This window comes from Dasypus novemcinctus, chromosome 18, assembly GCF_030445035.2.
Source record: "Dasypus novemcinctus isolate mDasNov1 chromosome 18, mDasNov1.1.hap2, whole genome shotgun sequence".
Taxonomy (NCBI): domain Eukaryota; kingdom Metazoa; phylum Chordata; class Mammalia; order Cingulata; family Dasypodidae; genus Dasypus; species Dasypus novemcinctus.
In genome coordinates, this window is record NC_080690.1 from 33,011,678 (window position 1) to 33,028,149 (window position 16,472).

General features: G+C 54.8%; 1 protein-coding gene across 1 annotated transcript in view; it reads left to right on the forward strand.

Annotated features, from left to right (window-relative positions):
- Positions 1 to 16,472, forward strand: part of CNGB1 (cyclic nucleotide gated channel subunit beta 1) — an 82,434-nt gene that overhangs the window by 24,150 nt on the left and 41,812 nt on the right. Inside the window, exons 16-21 of the mRNA XM_071208983.1 lie at positions 1,697 to 1,800; positions 3,969 to 4,025; positions 4,669 to 4,696; positions 7,675 to 7,907; positions 11,132 to 11,294; positions 14,891 to 14,998. Of these exons, the coding sequence (XP_071065084.1) occupies positions 1,697 to 1,800; positions 3,969 to 4,025; positions 4,669 to 4,696; positions 7,675 to 7,907; positions 11,132 to 11,294; positions 14,891 to 14,998 (693 nt within the window). The remainder of the gene's footprint in view (positions 1 to 1,696; positions 1,801 to 3,968; positions 4,026 to 4,668; positions 4,697 to 7,674; positions 7,908 to 11,131; positions 11,295 to 14,890; positions 14,999 to 16,472) is intronic.

Consider the following 16,472-nt stretch of genomic DNA (forward strand, 5'->3'; position numbering starts at 1 on the left):
ACATAGACACACAACACACACACAAATATGTGTAGGCATGTACTCACTTACACCTGCACACATCCTGGCAGATGCACAACATATGTAACCTGCTCACACCGATGTACAAGGGTACACACATGCACACTCACACATAGCCACTCTGCAACCTTACACACATTCACACAAGCACATAGTTACCTGCCTTCCCCACAGGCACACACATGCTTACGCAAATCTCCCCCCAGGGTTTTAAATTGGGGGAACTTTGAGGCCCCGGGATCCAGCTAGAGGCAAGGGTGCCGTGGTGGCAGCGTGCGTGATCCCAGGGCCCGGGGGCCTAGGACAAGTGGAGCTGGGCGGTCCCTGGCTGGGAAGGCTGCCCGGGCCAGCCTGGCGGAGGCACAGGGGTTACTGATGACGCAGGGCCCTGGAAACCAGCAGATGGTCGCCTAGCGACCTGGTCTCTGCCGGCAACAGCGCCGCTTCCCCTAGCAACTGCAGCCTTTTGGGCCCCACCTGGCCTCCCTGGGGGCGTTTCTTCAGAGGTCCCTGCGCGTCCCCTCAATCTGATTAGAAGCAGAAAAGATTAGAGGCTCATCTGCCACTGGAGCCAGACGGGCTGGGGATCTGGCCTCAGGCCGGGCAGGGGCTCTCCAAATTCTCCACTTGCACGCGCCGCCCTCGGGACGGGGATGCGAGTCACAGCCCCCAGCTGAACCCCAGCACCATGGGCGCCCTGGCCGGCAAAGACAGCGAGACCCAAGTAGGTGGCTGCTTCTCCCTGGGGGCACCCCTCCTTCCCTCCGTTGGGGTGGGATGCTGGGGTGAGAGTGTGCTGACGGTGACAGCGAGGACCTTAGCTTGGGGGGCACAGCCCCCTGGGTGCCTTGGGGTAGGAGGTGTGGGCTGTTAAATGTTGTTTGAACTTGGGAAGCTGGGGGGTGTCCAGGGATGCCCTCCTCAGCCAGGCTCTGTCTGTCCCTCTGCTTGGAAATCCCCAGGATGTGGGAACTTTCCAGATGCCCCTGGCCTGCTGCTTCCAGGCAGGGCAAGAGGGGGCGTTGGCAGGACCCAGGCAACGTGGCTTTGGTACACGGGCCCCAGGATAGCCTGGGCTCCTGCCTTAGGGTCCCCCTGGCTGGGGAGGTTTGGGCAAAACGTTCCTAAATCCACGTGGGTGATTCCATGACCCTGCAGATCACGGCCTCCTCTGGGATTAATAAAATAACAACGGTGACAAGAACAAGAATAACTGCTGCCGTTTGGTTCATTTTTTTTTTTTTTCCATGCCAGACACTGTGCCGAGGGTACCTGGGGTGGCAGGTTCCATTATATTAATCCCACTTCCCAGATGAGAGGACTGAGGCTTGGGATGGGTCCCTGCACGTGCCCTGCCGGCAGCCAATCTCACTCAAGCCAAAGTGGACGCTCGGTGTTACCGGCGGGGAAAGCTGCTAGCCCTTTTTAGAGATGTGGAGTCCAGGGGAAGTCTTTTTTTACTTTTCCAGGAGACTCTAACTGGCCCTTCTAACCTCCCTCAAATAAGCCAGCAGTCCAGCACGGGCACGTCCTCTCCCTTTGGGTAGAAGAGCAAAGAGAGGCAGCTGGAGGGCCTCCCGGGGACTTGCCCGAGGGAACGCAGTGGATTTCCTGGAATGAGCAGGAGCCCAGGAAGCCTGCTGGGAAGTTCCTTTCCGGGCTCTTTCTATTCCAGGTCCCAAAAGGGCCCGTGTCTGGACGGGGCCGGCCTCCCCCCAGCAGCTGTGCAGCTGACCCTTCCTGCAGGCCGACTCGCAGTGCAGAGGGTCCGCAAGAGGGGCCCGTGAGAATGTTTTCATTTCTTTCAACACCAGAAGGGAAAAAAGTGAGCCTTCCAAGTGGAATGTGACCGTGTTACTCTTCATTCCGGTGCAGGCACACTTTTTAGTGTCTTTCTTATGGAAGAAGGGCTCACGAAGGCCGAAGGACCCGGTGGCCCGTGACAGCCCGCCCGCGGCCCTGCTTTTGGGACCTGAATCTCTCTAAGGACATCTCTCTCCCCGGGCAGGCTGAGGAGTGTGACCCTGGTCGGTCGGGCCCCTCGGAATGGAAATACCTATACGGCGAAGAGCAAGGAAGGAGCTGGGTGCTGGGGTCACCCAGACACTTTGCCTTACTCCTGCTGGCCACGCAGGGCCCTGTAGACTCCTAGAGGCGGGCAACGGGGTGGAGACCTCGGGGCACCGCCTGGGGACAGAGGTCAGGCGCGGCCTTGCACAGGCCCTGTGACAGCGGGCAGGCCATCGGACTTGCCGGGGCCCCGTTTTCTAAGCTGGAATGGGGACGGCCTCTCAGGGTTGTTTGGGTGAGAGCGAGGGAGGGCTGCGTGCCAAGCCAGCCGCTCTGGCTCTAGGGTGCTGGCCCTGCCTCCTCATCCACCTCGCGAGGGCTGAGGCTTGGCCCTCTGGGTGGCGGATGGTGAAACCAGTTCTGCTGGGGAAGGACACCCTGGAACATCTTCTCTGAGCCCTTCGGTCACAGGAGCCTGTGGGACAGGGCAGGACCCGTGGGGTGGGGCCATTAGGGAGCAGAGTTTAATTCACACTACAAAAATCATGTTAGCCTCTGGTCCTGGGTCAGCATTTTAACCCAGATGTTGCACAGAGACATTGGAAGGCCCAATTTAACCTAGAAACAGGCTCTTTTGTGTATCTATAGATTAATATAAATATATTAACTTGAACGAATGATCAGATCTAAAGTTTAGGAGATTCTGTCTAAAAAACATACAGTTCATGGTCCTCTTTTTTTTTTTTTTTAAAGATTTATTTTATTTCTCTCCCCTCCCCCCCACCCCGGTTGTCTGTTCTCTGTGTCTATTTGCTGCGTGTTCTTCTTTGTCCGCTTCTGTTGTTGTCAGCGGCACAGGAATCTGTGTTTCTTTTTGTTGCATCATCTTGTTGTTTCAGCTCTCCGTGTGTGCGGTGCCATTCCTGGGCAGGCTGCACTTTCTTTTGCGCTGGGTGGCTCTCCTTACGGGTGCACTCCTTGCGCGTGGGGCTCTCCTACAAGGGGGACACCCCTGCGTGGCAGGGCACTCTTTGCGCGCATCAGCACTGCGCATGGGCCAGCTCCACACCGGTCAAGGAGGCCCAGGGTTTGAACCGTGGACCTCCCATGTGGTAGACGGACGCCCTAACCACTGGGCCAAGTCCGCTTCCTCATGGTCCTCTTGAAAATCAGTCCCGGCCACCCTGGGCCCTGTTCCAAGCAGAATGGAATCTGTCTCTAGATGGTTCTCGCATTTGCCAGAGTCCCCCCCTTCCCAGTAGCCTTGCTCCTGGCCCTGTCACTTATTCATGCCTCCTGCCTGGGCAGGTTCTCTGATGCCTTCAGCAGGTGCAGCAGCACGGTCCGCGATTAGTGTGGTCTGGGAGGCTTTGCTGTGTGCCTTTGGCTAGCTCAGCTCACCTCTCTGGGCACTGCTGTTCTCATCCACCCTGCCCTGCTCGCATCACCAAGGTTACCTGGACACCCTCAACCGGGAAATGCTGGGCATATACTTTGAACAGTGTTCTTGGGCTACACTCCAGAAGACAGTTCCTCAAACAGCCCTTCACAGTTTTCTTTGCACATGGTGTTCCCCCTTCCTGGACACCCTTCCTCATCTATTCCTTGAGACATGCTCAGTGCCCGCAAGCCTCAGCTCCCAGGCCACCTCCTCTGGGAAGCCCTCCTTCCTGGGCAGGTTGTGGCTGTGTCCTCTGGGCTCCCACAGCCCCTTCCCTGGAACACGTCTCAGAGAGGGCGGTTGGTGGCAGGGTGTGGGGTCTGCTGCCCCCCTGCAGCGGGAGCCTCGTGAGGTGAGGCATTTTTGTGGCCCCAGCCCCTGGCACAGAGCTAGCCCTCAGCAGAGTTCAAGAAACACTGAGCAGCCTAACGCCAGCCTTTCCTCCTGTCCCCCCGGGGGCCGCAGTGTCCTGCTGGATAGCTGTCTGGTGGCGCAGACGGGCGTGGAGCCGAGCGGAGTAGGCCGAGCCCGGAGCCCGAAGTCCTCACACCAGGTACAGAGCGCCCTGCGACCCAGTGGCGGGCTCCCCGGGGCCCCGGCCGGCATTGGTGGAGGGGCGGGGCCTGCGCGCTCGGGGAGACGCCCCGGGCAGGGGCAGCAGAGAGGGGGGGGCGCCGTGAGGCCCCGCCCACTTATAGCAGGGGCCGGGTGGTGTCGGGAGGAACTTGGGAGGCGCCGGGGGGGGCTCCGGTCCCCCCGTGGCTGCACGATTCTGGGCAAGTCTCCTCCGTGCTCCGGGCCTCAGTGGCTCCTTTTGTAAAATGGAGGTAAAAACATCTCCACGGGGTTTGTAGGAGCCAAAGGATCTGCACTCTGTGAAGTGCGGCGCCTGGGCGGGGAGTCCCCCGGAAGCCGCTTGCATTGCTTTGTCCCCATAAGCACAGGCTGCGCAGGGAGGTCCCCTCGCTCACGGGGCGGGTGCAGGCGTTGGGGCCCCTGTGTGTACGGCCCTGTGCAGGTCGTAGCCGCCTCCCTGGAGGCCGCAGGAGGACCGGGCGGGCCCGGCCAGCTGGGTGGGCAAGGCGAGGAGCTGGGGCCTGGAGGGCTCCTGGAGACAGATCCCCGAGGGGGCTGGGGTAGGCCAGGGCTGGGCCGGGGCTGATGGGCACCCTCTGTTTCCACTTCATTTTCTACAGGAGCCACAGGAGGAGACCAGCTCAGGAGGTAGGTGTGTGTGCTGGGAGCCAAGGAGGTGGGTCAGGAGTGTCCGGGGTGGCCTCAGAGTAGGGGCAGCCCCCCTCCAACCCTGCCCTGCCCCCTCCCCCACTTCTGTGTCGTGGGGCGGCATTATCAGAGCCTGATGATGCATTTCCAAGGCCCTAGAGGAACTGCAGCTGAGGCCTGGGTTCCCAGGGGGGCTGGGGAAACCCTCCTCCCAGCCACCCCCACCCATGGGAACCACGCCCATCAGGCGGCCTGAGTTTCACTCCTGGCTCTTCCCTCTTCCTTGCTGTGTGATCTGGGGCAGTTTTGCCACCTCTCTGAGCGGTGGCTGCCAAATCAAGAAAATAACAGGGCGATAATGGGACCTACTCAGATTGTTGGGCAGAGTAAGGGAGAGGCAGGGTGGGGGCAGCCAACCTGTCGCTGGCATGGAGGGGGAGGCGATGACGGGGCGCGGATGCCTTTGTCCCAGCCAGCCGGCGACAGAGGTGGGCCCAGCCCAGGTGTCCCAACCCCAAGCCCTGAGCCCGCTCCCCACCCGGCCTTCGGAAAGCGTCCCCTGTTGTCTTCATGCACATCTGTGCCACCACAAAGCACCAGGCCTGGGGACGGGCACTCGGGTCGCCTAGGTGCACCAGACCAGATGTTTGCTGTCCCAGAGGGTCGCCACCTGGGACAGGGTGGAGATTCGACTGCAGAGAAATCCACCGTTCGGACCAAGCGCCAGATGCCTGCCTTCCGCACGAAGGCACAAAGGCGCCGGCCGGCCCTGCAGCTGAGGGGTCTGGGAGGGCGCGTCACGGTGGGCAGGTGGGCTGGCACAGGGCTTCGCGCAGGGGGCAGGCTGGTTCCTCAAGAGCTGTAGGCGCCTGGGGAGCGAGCACAGTGTTCCCGGTGGGGTGGGTGCAGGGGGAGCAGGGCCGCGAGGGCAGGCAGAGGGGGACGTTCAGGCTGGAGCCGAGAGCTGGGCGAGGAGGCCGCGCAGCTGAGGCCAGAGTAGGTGGCACTGGAGGTCGGGTCCCAGAGCTGGCGCTTCTAGGAAGGAGTCAGGAGGTGGTCGGAGGCCGTGGTCAGAGCCACCTTTGTGGAAAGGCCAGCAGGCTGGATTGTTGCGAGCAGAGAGGAGGGTCTGGGGTTCCAGTCTCAGTCAACCCAAGAGCTCGGGGCTCCCCTCTGGCCTGCCCTGGGGCCAGGGTCTCGGTGTCTGTGGTTTACTACTTCATGGGACCAGGCTTGGAACACCCGACCCTGAATTGGTTTGTGGGTGGTTGTCCCCCAGGGGTGCTGGTGGGGGGAGATGCTGAGCTTAGCAACTGCCTCCCTGTCCCTCTCTCTGCCTGGAAGTCACATAGCTACACCCCCAGCCTCCTCCTCCCCTCCCCACTAAGACCCGGAAGCCCCACACCCCTCCTCCTCCTCCTAGTCGGCGCAGGGGAAAGGCCTGAGGAAAAGGTCCTGGCTCAGGATGGAGCAGGTCCTGGCCACGCCCATTTACCCACAGAGGCTGGGAGCGGGCAGGGCGCGGGGCAGGGCGCGGGGCAGGGCGCGGGGCAGGGCGCGGGGCAGGGTGCACGGCAGGGCGCGGGGCAGGGAGCGCGGGGCAGGGCGCGGGGCAGGGCGCAGGGCAGGGCGCGTGGTGGGGTGTCCCTCCCCCTGCCTCGGGGCCCTGCCCCAGGCCCCTGGAGGAAGCAGCCCCTTTGTGAGCCCTGCAGGTTCCCACCATCCACGTGATTTTCACCGAGTGTCTTCCCAGGGTCAGCACAGTGCGGGGGTGGAATGTGGGCCGCCTCCTCTGGAGAATCCCTCACTCTGTGAAAGCCAAAGCCCACAGCAGGTAAATGAATTCAGCCTCCAGCCCCATACAGAGACTTCTCAGGGGCCCGCGACGACGCGGCCACCCTTTCCTTAAGCACCAGCTGTTGAGCATCTGAGCAAAGAGAGAAAGAAGAGACTAGCTCAGCTCCGGCAGGGCCAGTGGCCTCTAGCTGCCCTCAGCCTTGGGCCCCTCTCAGGCCGGGTGTGTACCCCACCCTGCACACCTTCCCTCCATCGTCCCACCCCACCGCCGAGATGCTCAATTTCTGTGTGTCTGGTGAAGCAAAGGGAGAGGCGGCTTGGGGAGGTGGTGAGGGCCCGCAGCGCTGACTCTGACGTTGCCGAGCAGGGCTCCTCCGTCTCCCTGGGGCTGGCAGGCCTCCTCTACGTGGTGGGGAGGCGGGCGGTCTGGGACACACTGTGAGAAACACGGAGTCACAGCCACCTGTCCATCGCCACTCAAAAGTCGTTTTGGCCTCATCTGGGAGTTCCTTAAGACATGCAGGATCTCTGGCCCTAGCTGGAACCTGCTGAATCAGAATTTGCCTCTTAACGAGATTTCTGGGAGCTCAATCTGCATGTTAGCTCTGGAGAGACTCCCACCCTGGTTCTCAAACTTGACTGCACGTTGTACTCATTTGGGGAGATATCAAAGACCCTGGTGCCCGGCCTCACCCAGGCCATCAAATCAGAATCTCGGAGGATGGGACTGGACATCAGAAATTTCACACTTTCTCAGATGTCTGTGTGCAGCCAGGTTTAAGAGTTGGGGCCCTTGGAAGAAGTACTGCTTCTAGTTGGAAGTGAGATTAGTTGACCTCCAGGGTTCTTTGGAATGGAAAATTTCTACCAGGCTAAGAATGTTTGAGTCCCAGGTTCTATGGGTCTAAGAATCTATGAGTTCTGGATTCTTTGATTCACATTTTTTTTGAGATGGGAAATGCTATCAGCGGTGGGTCAGCAGAGAGACCACAAGAAGTTGGGGGGTTGCAGGCCTTCCTCAGAGCTGTGGAGTAGACCAGCATGGGTCTTGGCAACTGCCTTAGATGTTTACCTCCAGGGACGAAAGTGATGCTTCAGGCCTTGGCTAGTGCTGCTGCAGCAGACTGGTAGGGCCTGTGAGAGCCGAGAGGAGCCTTCCCACTCCATGTCCCTCGTTGCAGCCCCAGCACCATGGCAAAACCAGACCGGGACGTGGAACTGAATCTCCTGGTCCAAGATCAGCCGCCTGGCCAGGCGGCCCCTGGACCTGCCCCCCCAAACCTGGCGGAGCATCTCCCCAATGTGCCCAGCTACCGCCCCCCAACCTCCCGCATCCCCGTCCTCACCGTCCGGAGGACGACCTTGTCCAAATCATGCCGCGCCAAAGAGACCAGGAGCAACGTCCGCCGTCTAGGTAGCGTGGCCTCGCCTGCCCAGCGCGCTTGCGCCCATGGCATGCTGCTTCCGCCTAGCTTGGGCTGTCTTCCTGCAGGGGTGCAGTGGCCCTGGAGTGGGAGCACTGGTCGGTCTCGTGGGAAACCACCCCTCTTGCTTGGCTGATCATTGCCCTCATCCTACTTTGTGACGGTGACTTAAGGGATTCAGTCTCCTTCTCCCGTGGCCCGAAACTCCACATTTAGCTGTTCATCCCTTTGGGTTACACCTTGTTTTCTGCAGGTCATCAATTTTTATACAGGTAGTCACTCACACGATAGTTTAAACAAATCACTCAGCGATCCGGGCCAAGAGGCTTCTGGGGGTGGGGCCTAAAGGAAATGGAGCAGAAGAGGCCCGTGGGGGCCCGTGGCAGGCAGAGACTATGCCTTTGTGAGTTTTCTGGGAGCTCTTGCTGTCTGCCCAGCCAATGCTACTTTAGGGAAGGAGAGGCCCCCACCCCACCCCCGGTACCAGCAGGGAGACCAGGAGGGGTGTCCTCAGGGCCCCTGTGCACAGCCCAGCTGGGTCTTTTTAATTGTGACAAGGTCCCCACACTGGCAGCGGGCTCCTGTTTCTCCCTGAATGCACAGGACACGGTGCCGCCAGGCTGAGCCCTGTTCCTTTCTGCTTTAACTCAGCCAGACCTCCCCTTTCCCTTCTGCTTTGCTTTGTTTTTTGCCTCCTTTTGGATGACACTATCTGAGGTTGCCTCTGAGGTCAGTCCGGGCAGGCAGACCCCACAGGGAGTCCTTCTCTCCCTGGCTTGTGGTGGACAGAGAGTGGGGGCGAGGAGGCATCTCCGTGACAAGGGACGATACCCCAGGCTCAGCCTTCCAAAGGCAAGCCCCGAGTCCAGTCACTGCCACGGATTCCCCAGCCTCCACCCCGTGGGTCATTCCCTGATTTCTGCTGTCTTCTGTACTGACGCAACTGGTATTTGCTTACTTTTTCTCTTTCAATGGACTTATTTTTTGTTTAATTAAATGTATTTAAACAGGAAAGTTCATATATTGCTGTTCAATTAAATGAAGAACCAGCATTGGTGCTGTAAATAGAAGGCAACTATAGCAACAAGTACACTGACCACAAAACTGTGCTGAGAGTTTTGAGTGAGCTCTGTGGTCCTGCTGGACGCTCACCCCAGAGGCCTGCTCCCTTAGCCGAAAAGGGATCAGGACGAGTCAGATGTAGGAGCTGAGGCTTCCTCCCTGATTGGGCAGGAACTAGGGAGACTTGAAAGGAGAGGCGTGTTCTCATTGTGCTTTGTCTTGTCAGTACTGTCTACAATCATCTTGTGTTCTTTCTAGTTCCTGGGCCAGCCTTTAGAAAATGTTCCTGGTGACATCCCGGGCCAGTGACTTGAACTGGCTTTGGTATAACTCCTGGTGATTTTGGATGCCAAAGACCAGGCAGTGATGACGGGGTGAGGGGGGGAGTGCGTTATTCCCGTTTCAGGGGCAGTGGCTAGCACCCCCTGAGCCTCCACGTCTGCCGGCCCCCACCTCCAGATGGGATAAGAGCGTGCGCTCTGCACAAAGTTTCTTCACCTCTGTGTGCTTCAGTTTCCTGTGTCACAAACTGGCGACAACAGTACCTGCTACCTCACAGAGGGCCTGGGAAGGTTGAAAGGGTCACTATGTAAAAGCACAGAGATGAGACAAATGTAGGAAGTGCCTAATGGTGAAGATTGTCATTCTCTAAACCAGTGTACTACATACAAAACTGTTCTTTATAGGTTTTATTCTATACATCAAAGTAATATAAACCAATATAATTTCTATCTTGAATTCCCACTCTGCCAAGCTGGTGGGAAATAAAATGCCCTCCTCTCCTGGGGGTCAAATTTGCAGGGTCTCACCCAGGACAAGGCAAGGGATGGAGGAAGCCGCTGCCCCCGCCCCATGAGACAGCCACATGGAGGCTTTGGGCCTGGGGCCCTGCCCATCTTTGAGGGGCTGCCCTGTCCTGGCTGCTTCCAGACCCCCTCCCCTCCTCCAGTCACTTGTCCAGGTGTTCAGGGAAGTCAGGTGAGATACTGTCTGCTTTGTGCTCTCGCTTCCTTCCCACAGCCCAGTGAATATCCTTCTAGTCTGGGCAAACTTTCTCCTTTACAATATATATGTACAAACTATATATATATATATATAGATAGATAGATAGATAGATAGATAGATAGATATAGGTATAGGTATATGTATAGTTTAAATTCTCAATCCCTGCTCATCTTCTTTCCTGGAAGGCTTGGCCTTAGTAAAACAAATGCCATTTAGTCTTGAGGTCTCCTCCTGGGCCTTCTGCCAAACGGTAAAAAAGTGCGAGCAGCTCCACAAGGTGCTGACTTCCCCCAGGGGGGCCGTTTCGACCACGTGTCTGATTATTTCACAGTGCATTCTGGGGGCTGTGCCCAGGCAGTGCTAGGGGTGGTCCCACCCACATGTGGTGGGGTAGGCCGTCCCCGCCCCTCAGCATTCCCTGAGCTTGGCCTCGGGCAGGTCTGGGTTACTGATGGAACCAAGGCAGGGCCCTGCTGAGGCTCCCAGGGAGAACCCGGCTCTCAGGACAGGGGGCACGGCATAGGCCTTTCGGGGGTCCAGAGCAGGTACCCAAACATATGCTGTAAATGCTCACTTCACAAATAAGCACACATACCCACTCTCTATTACAAAGACAGTATGTTACTCTTGGTTGGAGGAAGCACCCAAAGGTCTCCATTTGAGGCTCTTCTAGAATGTGAGGCTTCTCCCCTTCGGGTCTGGGAAGTCATCTTCACCCCCACTTTGGGATGGGGAACCAAGGTCCAGAGTGGGGGGAGGGGCAGCTGGCACATGGTCACATGGCTGTGTAGGCCAGGCTCCTGGATGCTGGCTCTCCCAGGCCCTCTCTCGGCGCTGCCTGCCACCTTGGGTCCCTGATGCTTCTCCAGGCTCAGGGAAGCCAGGCTGGGCTCTGGAGAACTAGATTCCAGGCTGCATCCAGGACTCCTGTGGCTTCTGTGGCATCGTGGCTCCTGTTGTGGCTGGGCTGGCTGTGGCTTCTGGGGGCCCTGGGCTCTGCATTCTTGCACTCCCTGCATGGAGCTTTCCTGTGTGCCCTGTCAGGAGGTGAGCCTGCCAGAGGCACATGCTTTCACCAAGATCACAGCAAGGCCCTGGGACCCAGCTTTTTTCTCTCTCTGACTCTCCTCTGCTTCTTCTTCCTAAGTGCCTGCCACGAAAGAGCACCCAGAGGTGCAGGTGGAAGATGCCGATGCTGACAGCCGCCCCCTCATCGTGGAGGAAAATTTGCCCTCACCTGTGCTGCCACCACCTTCTCCTGCCAAATCTGACACCCTAACCGTCCCAGGCTCAGCTTCAGAGACCCACAGGTCAGCTTTTATGTTTCTCTTGGGCTTTCCACAGCATTGAACCACCTGTCCATTTGACAGATGAGCAGACTGAGGTCAGAAAGGGGCAGCGGCTGGCCCAGGGTCACACAGTGAGTTGGTGTCAGAACTCACATTACACCAGTTCTTTTCTCTACTGGCTGAGGCTTTTTTGCCAGAGCCCGCCAAGGAAGCTTGTCCCCCAAATTCTCAGGTGCATGTTTGAAGGATTAATATGTACGTGTTTTAGTTTCCCTGGCTGCCCAAGAAAATACCATGCAATGGGCAGTCTCATAGTTCTGAGCTTAGGAAAAGCTCTAAATCAAGGCACCATAAAGGCGATGCTTTTTCTCCCCAAAGACAGTGGCGTTCTGGGGCTGGTTGCTGGCGATCCTTGGTCCAGGCTCTTCTGTCACATGGAAATGCACGGAGCCAGCCCCTCTGGTCTCTTCCTTTTCTTCTAGATTCGGTTATGTCCAGCTTCTTGCTGCTCCCTCTGTGGCTTTTTTTCTACCTAAATTTTATTCTGCTTATAAAGGATTCGAGTAATAGGACTAATATCCATCCTGGTTGATACAGATCACACCTTAACTGAAGTCACCTCATCAGAAAGGTCCTGCTTACAATGGGGTCATGTCCACAGGAGTGGAATGAGTTTAAGAGCATGTTTTTCTAGGGTTCAGAAAGCTCCAAACCACCACAGTATGATAGTGCTAATTTCTGCCCCCCCTCCCCATTTTATTATTAAATGTTATAATGGAAACACCAAACAACATTAGAAAAATTATCATCCATAATCCCACCAGTTTAAATGTTGTTTTTATTTTTCTGCATTCTCTTCTATACCTTGTTTATAAATGCTTTTGTGTGTGTGTGGGGGGGGGGTTCTAATCAAAGGAGCAATCTAATTCAGGCTTCTATTCTTTTTACTTAATCTAATTTCCTGAACCCTTTTTCATATTGCAAGACTGTCTCCTTAATGCTCATTTAAGACAGCTGCATGCCATTCCACCAAGTCCATGTGCCAGAATGGATTTTCCAAATCCCTCTTGTTGAGCACTGTGCATCATGGGGCTGTGACTGTCTCTTTGTTTGTTTTTGACTTTTTATAAATTGTCTTTAAAAAAAAAATAGATCACAGAAAATGCTACGTTAGGAAACATAAGAGGTTCCCATATACCCCACTCCCCATACCCCCTGCTCCTCCCACATCAACATCCCTTTTCATCAGTAAGGCACCTTCATTGCATTTAGTGAATATACCCTGGAGCACTGCCACACCGCACGGACCATAGTTTACATTGTAGTTCACGCTCTCCCCTAGTCCATCCAGTGGGTTATGGCAGCATATACAATGTCCTGCATCTGTCCCTGCAATATCATTCAGGACGACTCTGAGTCTCAAAGATGCCCCAGTGAACATCTCTTTGATCTCCTGCTCTCTGTCCTTGGGCTCCCTTCTAAAGGGTGGGATTTCTGGTGAAGGTTTTGTACGTTTTTGTGCCTCTTCAGATAAATTAGTCATTGCATGGCTAGAGTTGGCTTTGGATAACTTGAACCAGATAACCAAAAGAAAGTCCTGAATGCATCTCTAGGAAAACTGTAAAGTATAGCACAGTGCTTTGTGAATGATGTATTTAAACTAAGGGGGACCTACTAGTGCTTTTCTTGCCTTGGCTGACTGGAGAGAGGGTTCTTTTCTTTTCTTTTCTTTTCTTTTCTTTTCTTTTCTTTTCTTTTCTTTTCTTTTCTTTTCTTTTCTTTTCTTTAAAGATTTATTTTTTAAAATTTATTCCCCACCCCACCCCCACCCTACGCCTCATTGTTTGCCCTCACTGTGTCCATTCATTGTATGCTCATCTTCCTTTTTCAGGAGACACCGGAAACCAAACCCGGGACCTCCCATGTGGGAGGGGGGCACCCGATGGCTTGAACCATTTCTGCTCCCTGCCTTGTTGTATCTCTTGTTGCATCATCTTATTGTGCCAGCTCATTGTGCCAGCCCATCATGTCAGCTTGCTGTCTTGCTCATCTTCTTTAGGAGGCACCAGGAACTGAACCTGGGACCTCCCATGTGGAAGGCAGGAGTGCAATCGCTTGAGCCACATCTGCTTCCCGTCTTTTCTTTTTCGTTATTTTTTTGCTCTCATCCATGGGTCCTTGAGTTAATTTCTCATCTGAGGTCAGGAACCCACCAGAACAGAGGTGATTGAATGTGGTCAACCTAATATGGAGAAAAGAGCCATAATCTCCCCCAGTTTGTGAATAAGCATCTCATAGCTCCTATCAGTCCAGCCAGAGCCCAGAGTTGCGATTACTGGATTATGCACAAAATTTAGTGAAGAACCCAGAAATAACTTGACCAGGGTTGCAGTCTGGTCTACCTGGTCTACCTCCCTCTGTTCCCTTTATATGACCAGGGAAATTATAGAGGTTGAGGTCAAGGTGAGGATAGTTGGGGATGAGGGTAGGAACTAAGATCACATGGGACCAGAATCCAAGCCTCCTGTCTTCTGCTTATGAGCTGGGCGTGTGAGGTTCTCTTTGTCCCTGTCATTCATTCATTCATTCATTCATTCATTCATTCATTCACAAACATTTTTAACATTTTTGTATTGAGTTCTGATCTGGAACTGGGGATATGCCAAGGAATAGCCTGATAAGGGCCCACCCTTGCTGACTGATAGTCTAGTGGGGCAGAGATAGACAATTAGCAACCAGTCAAAATAACAAACAAATCATTTGCAGACAGTGCCAAGTTGTATGTTATATATATATGTGCCAAGTTATGTATGAGCCTCTGTCCAAGCCTGGCTCTGAGAAGGGAGACTTCTGAAGCCTGCCTGTGGTCAGGGACATAATGAGGATCGGGGGTCACCTCTGGTGCCAAGAAGCCACAGAAACCACAGGCCTGACTGAGGGGCACCTGGGCAAGGTTTGTCTCACAGCTGAAGGCCTTGGTTTGCAGCAAATCCCAGCTCACCACTGACCAGATGTGGGGTTTAAGGGAAGTCACTTAAGCATCCAGGTCTCCATCACCCCATTGTAAAATGGAGATAAAAATACCCCCTGCCTACTAGAATTGTGGTGAGAGTGCAGTGAGCTACTGCATGTGAGGTGCTTAGCCCAGGGCCGGCACTAGGAAGTGTGTGTGTGTGTGTGTGTGTGTGTGTGTGTGTGCTGCTGGTTCTGGGTTCTCCAAGCTAAGAGAGGGCGCTGGTTTGGGCATGGGAGGACCGAGTCTGGGTCGCAGCTGTGGGTCTTGGGGTCCCAGTCTTGTTACAGGCAGCTGTCCTTTTAATTAGACTTGCCATCCTTTGAGTCTTGCCATCCTTTGCAAATTGGCAGAAGTAACAGGGGGTTGTTTCAGAGCCTTCTGGAATAAAGTAGGATGCTGCATGTCCCTCTTTCTGTACTCCTCTAGAAGTTCCAGTGGTGGAGACCTGACTCATGTGGTTGAGGCTGGGGGAGAGGAGAAGAGGTCTGGCGTGGAAGTCCGTTGAGACTCTGGATGACCTGCAGGGGTCAGAGCATTTCCACTTCCCCCTGGCACCCCTGCCCTCTGCTGAAGGCACCTTCCCATGTCTGTGTCCATGCAGGAAGAGGCTGCCCTCCCAGGACGATGAGGCCGAAGAGCTCAAGGTGCTGTCACCAGCTGAGTCCCCCGTGGTCGCCTGGTCAGACCCCCCCACACCTCAGGGCACCGAGTGAGTGGAGGCCACCTCTGGGGGCTCGAGAGCTGGAAGGCTGGGTGGGGATGGGCAGGCGAGGGGAGGCCGGGGCCAGGGGGTGGGGAGCATGATGGTTTTGAACGCTTGGCCTCAAGGCCGACTTTGCCCGTGGCTTCCAAGCAGTCAGACCAGGCTGGGTGTCCTGCCCGGGCTGCTTCCTGTTGGCCCTGGAGCTCGGCGACACCCTTTCCCTCCCCTCCCTCTCCCCTCCCCTCCCCCTCCTCCTCCTCCTCCTTTTTTCTTTTTCTCCTTGTAGAAGCTTTTTATTTTATTTATGAAAAGACTGCAACAAATGGAATCTATACTGATTAACCTTAGGCATGCACCTCTACCTGAAACTGCTGTTAGCTTTTGACACTTAAGGCACATCTTTTAATTTTGTGCCCTGCAACACAGAGTGAGTTCACTTCTTCCTTATGGCAGTCTAGGAATGAGCATTATGTTCACTGTCTAAATTCCTTTTAACTAAAGGCCTCTAGACTCTCAGTTGCCCATACTGCTTCCAGAGCATGCTTTATATAGGTTTTTAAGTAAATCGTAGTATAGGGGAGGAAGATAATCTAGAAAGCTGAGGTGTACAATTTGAATACTCCATAGACTTTTTTCCTTAGCATGATAGTCAAACACTAGATAAGGAGGCTTGTAATTTCAGTATCAAATTATTCTCCCCCTACCGCTGCCCTTTCTAATACACACAAAAGTGAATCCACACAAATGACAGATGTTACCTCTGTGGTCCCACTATCAAGTTATAGGAAGCAGATAATGGAACTTTGAGAAAAGCATACAGTAATATGCATCTACTAGAATTTTCCATTCATTTGTCAATTATTTTTGTAAGGTTAGCATTAAAAAGCACAACCAAGAATATCTATGGGGAAGCAGGTGTGGCTCAAGTGATTGAGCTCCTGCCTACCACATGGGAGGTCCCTGATTCAGTTCCCAGTGCCTCCTAAAGAAGACAGCAAACAAGCATGACAAGCTGATGCAAAAAGAGACACAACAAAGCAGGGAGCAGGGGTGACTCCTAAAGAACATAGTGAGCTGACATAACAGGCGGGCGAGGTGAGCTGATGCAACAAGATGATGCAACAAGAGTCTTGGGGAGGAAAACATAATGAGACACAACAAAAGCAGGGAGTGGAGGTGGTTTAAGTGATTAGATGCCTCCCTCCCATAGCGGAGGTCCTGGGTTCAGTTCCTGATGCCTCCTAAAGAAACAAGGAAGATGAACAGACACAGCAAGTGCAAACAACGAGGGGCTGGGGAGAAATAAATTAATTTTTCCAAAAAAGAACATATATGTCCGTCAAGCTCCACTCAAAAGTAAGTGGTCTCTGTTCATGCTCAGATGACAGGATGTCCCAAGAGTCATAAAAGGTAGGAGCCAAACCCCCTGCAACCTTTACTTCAACCATCCCATCAACAGCTCTTTTCCAAAGAGGTGATG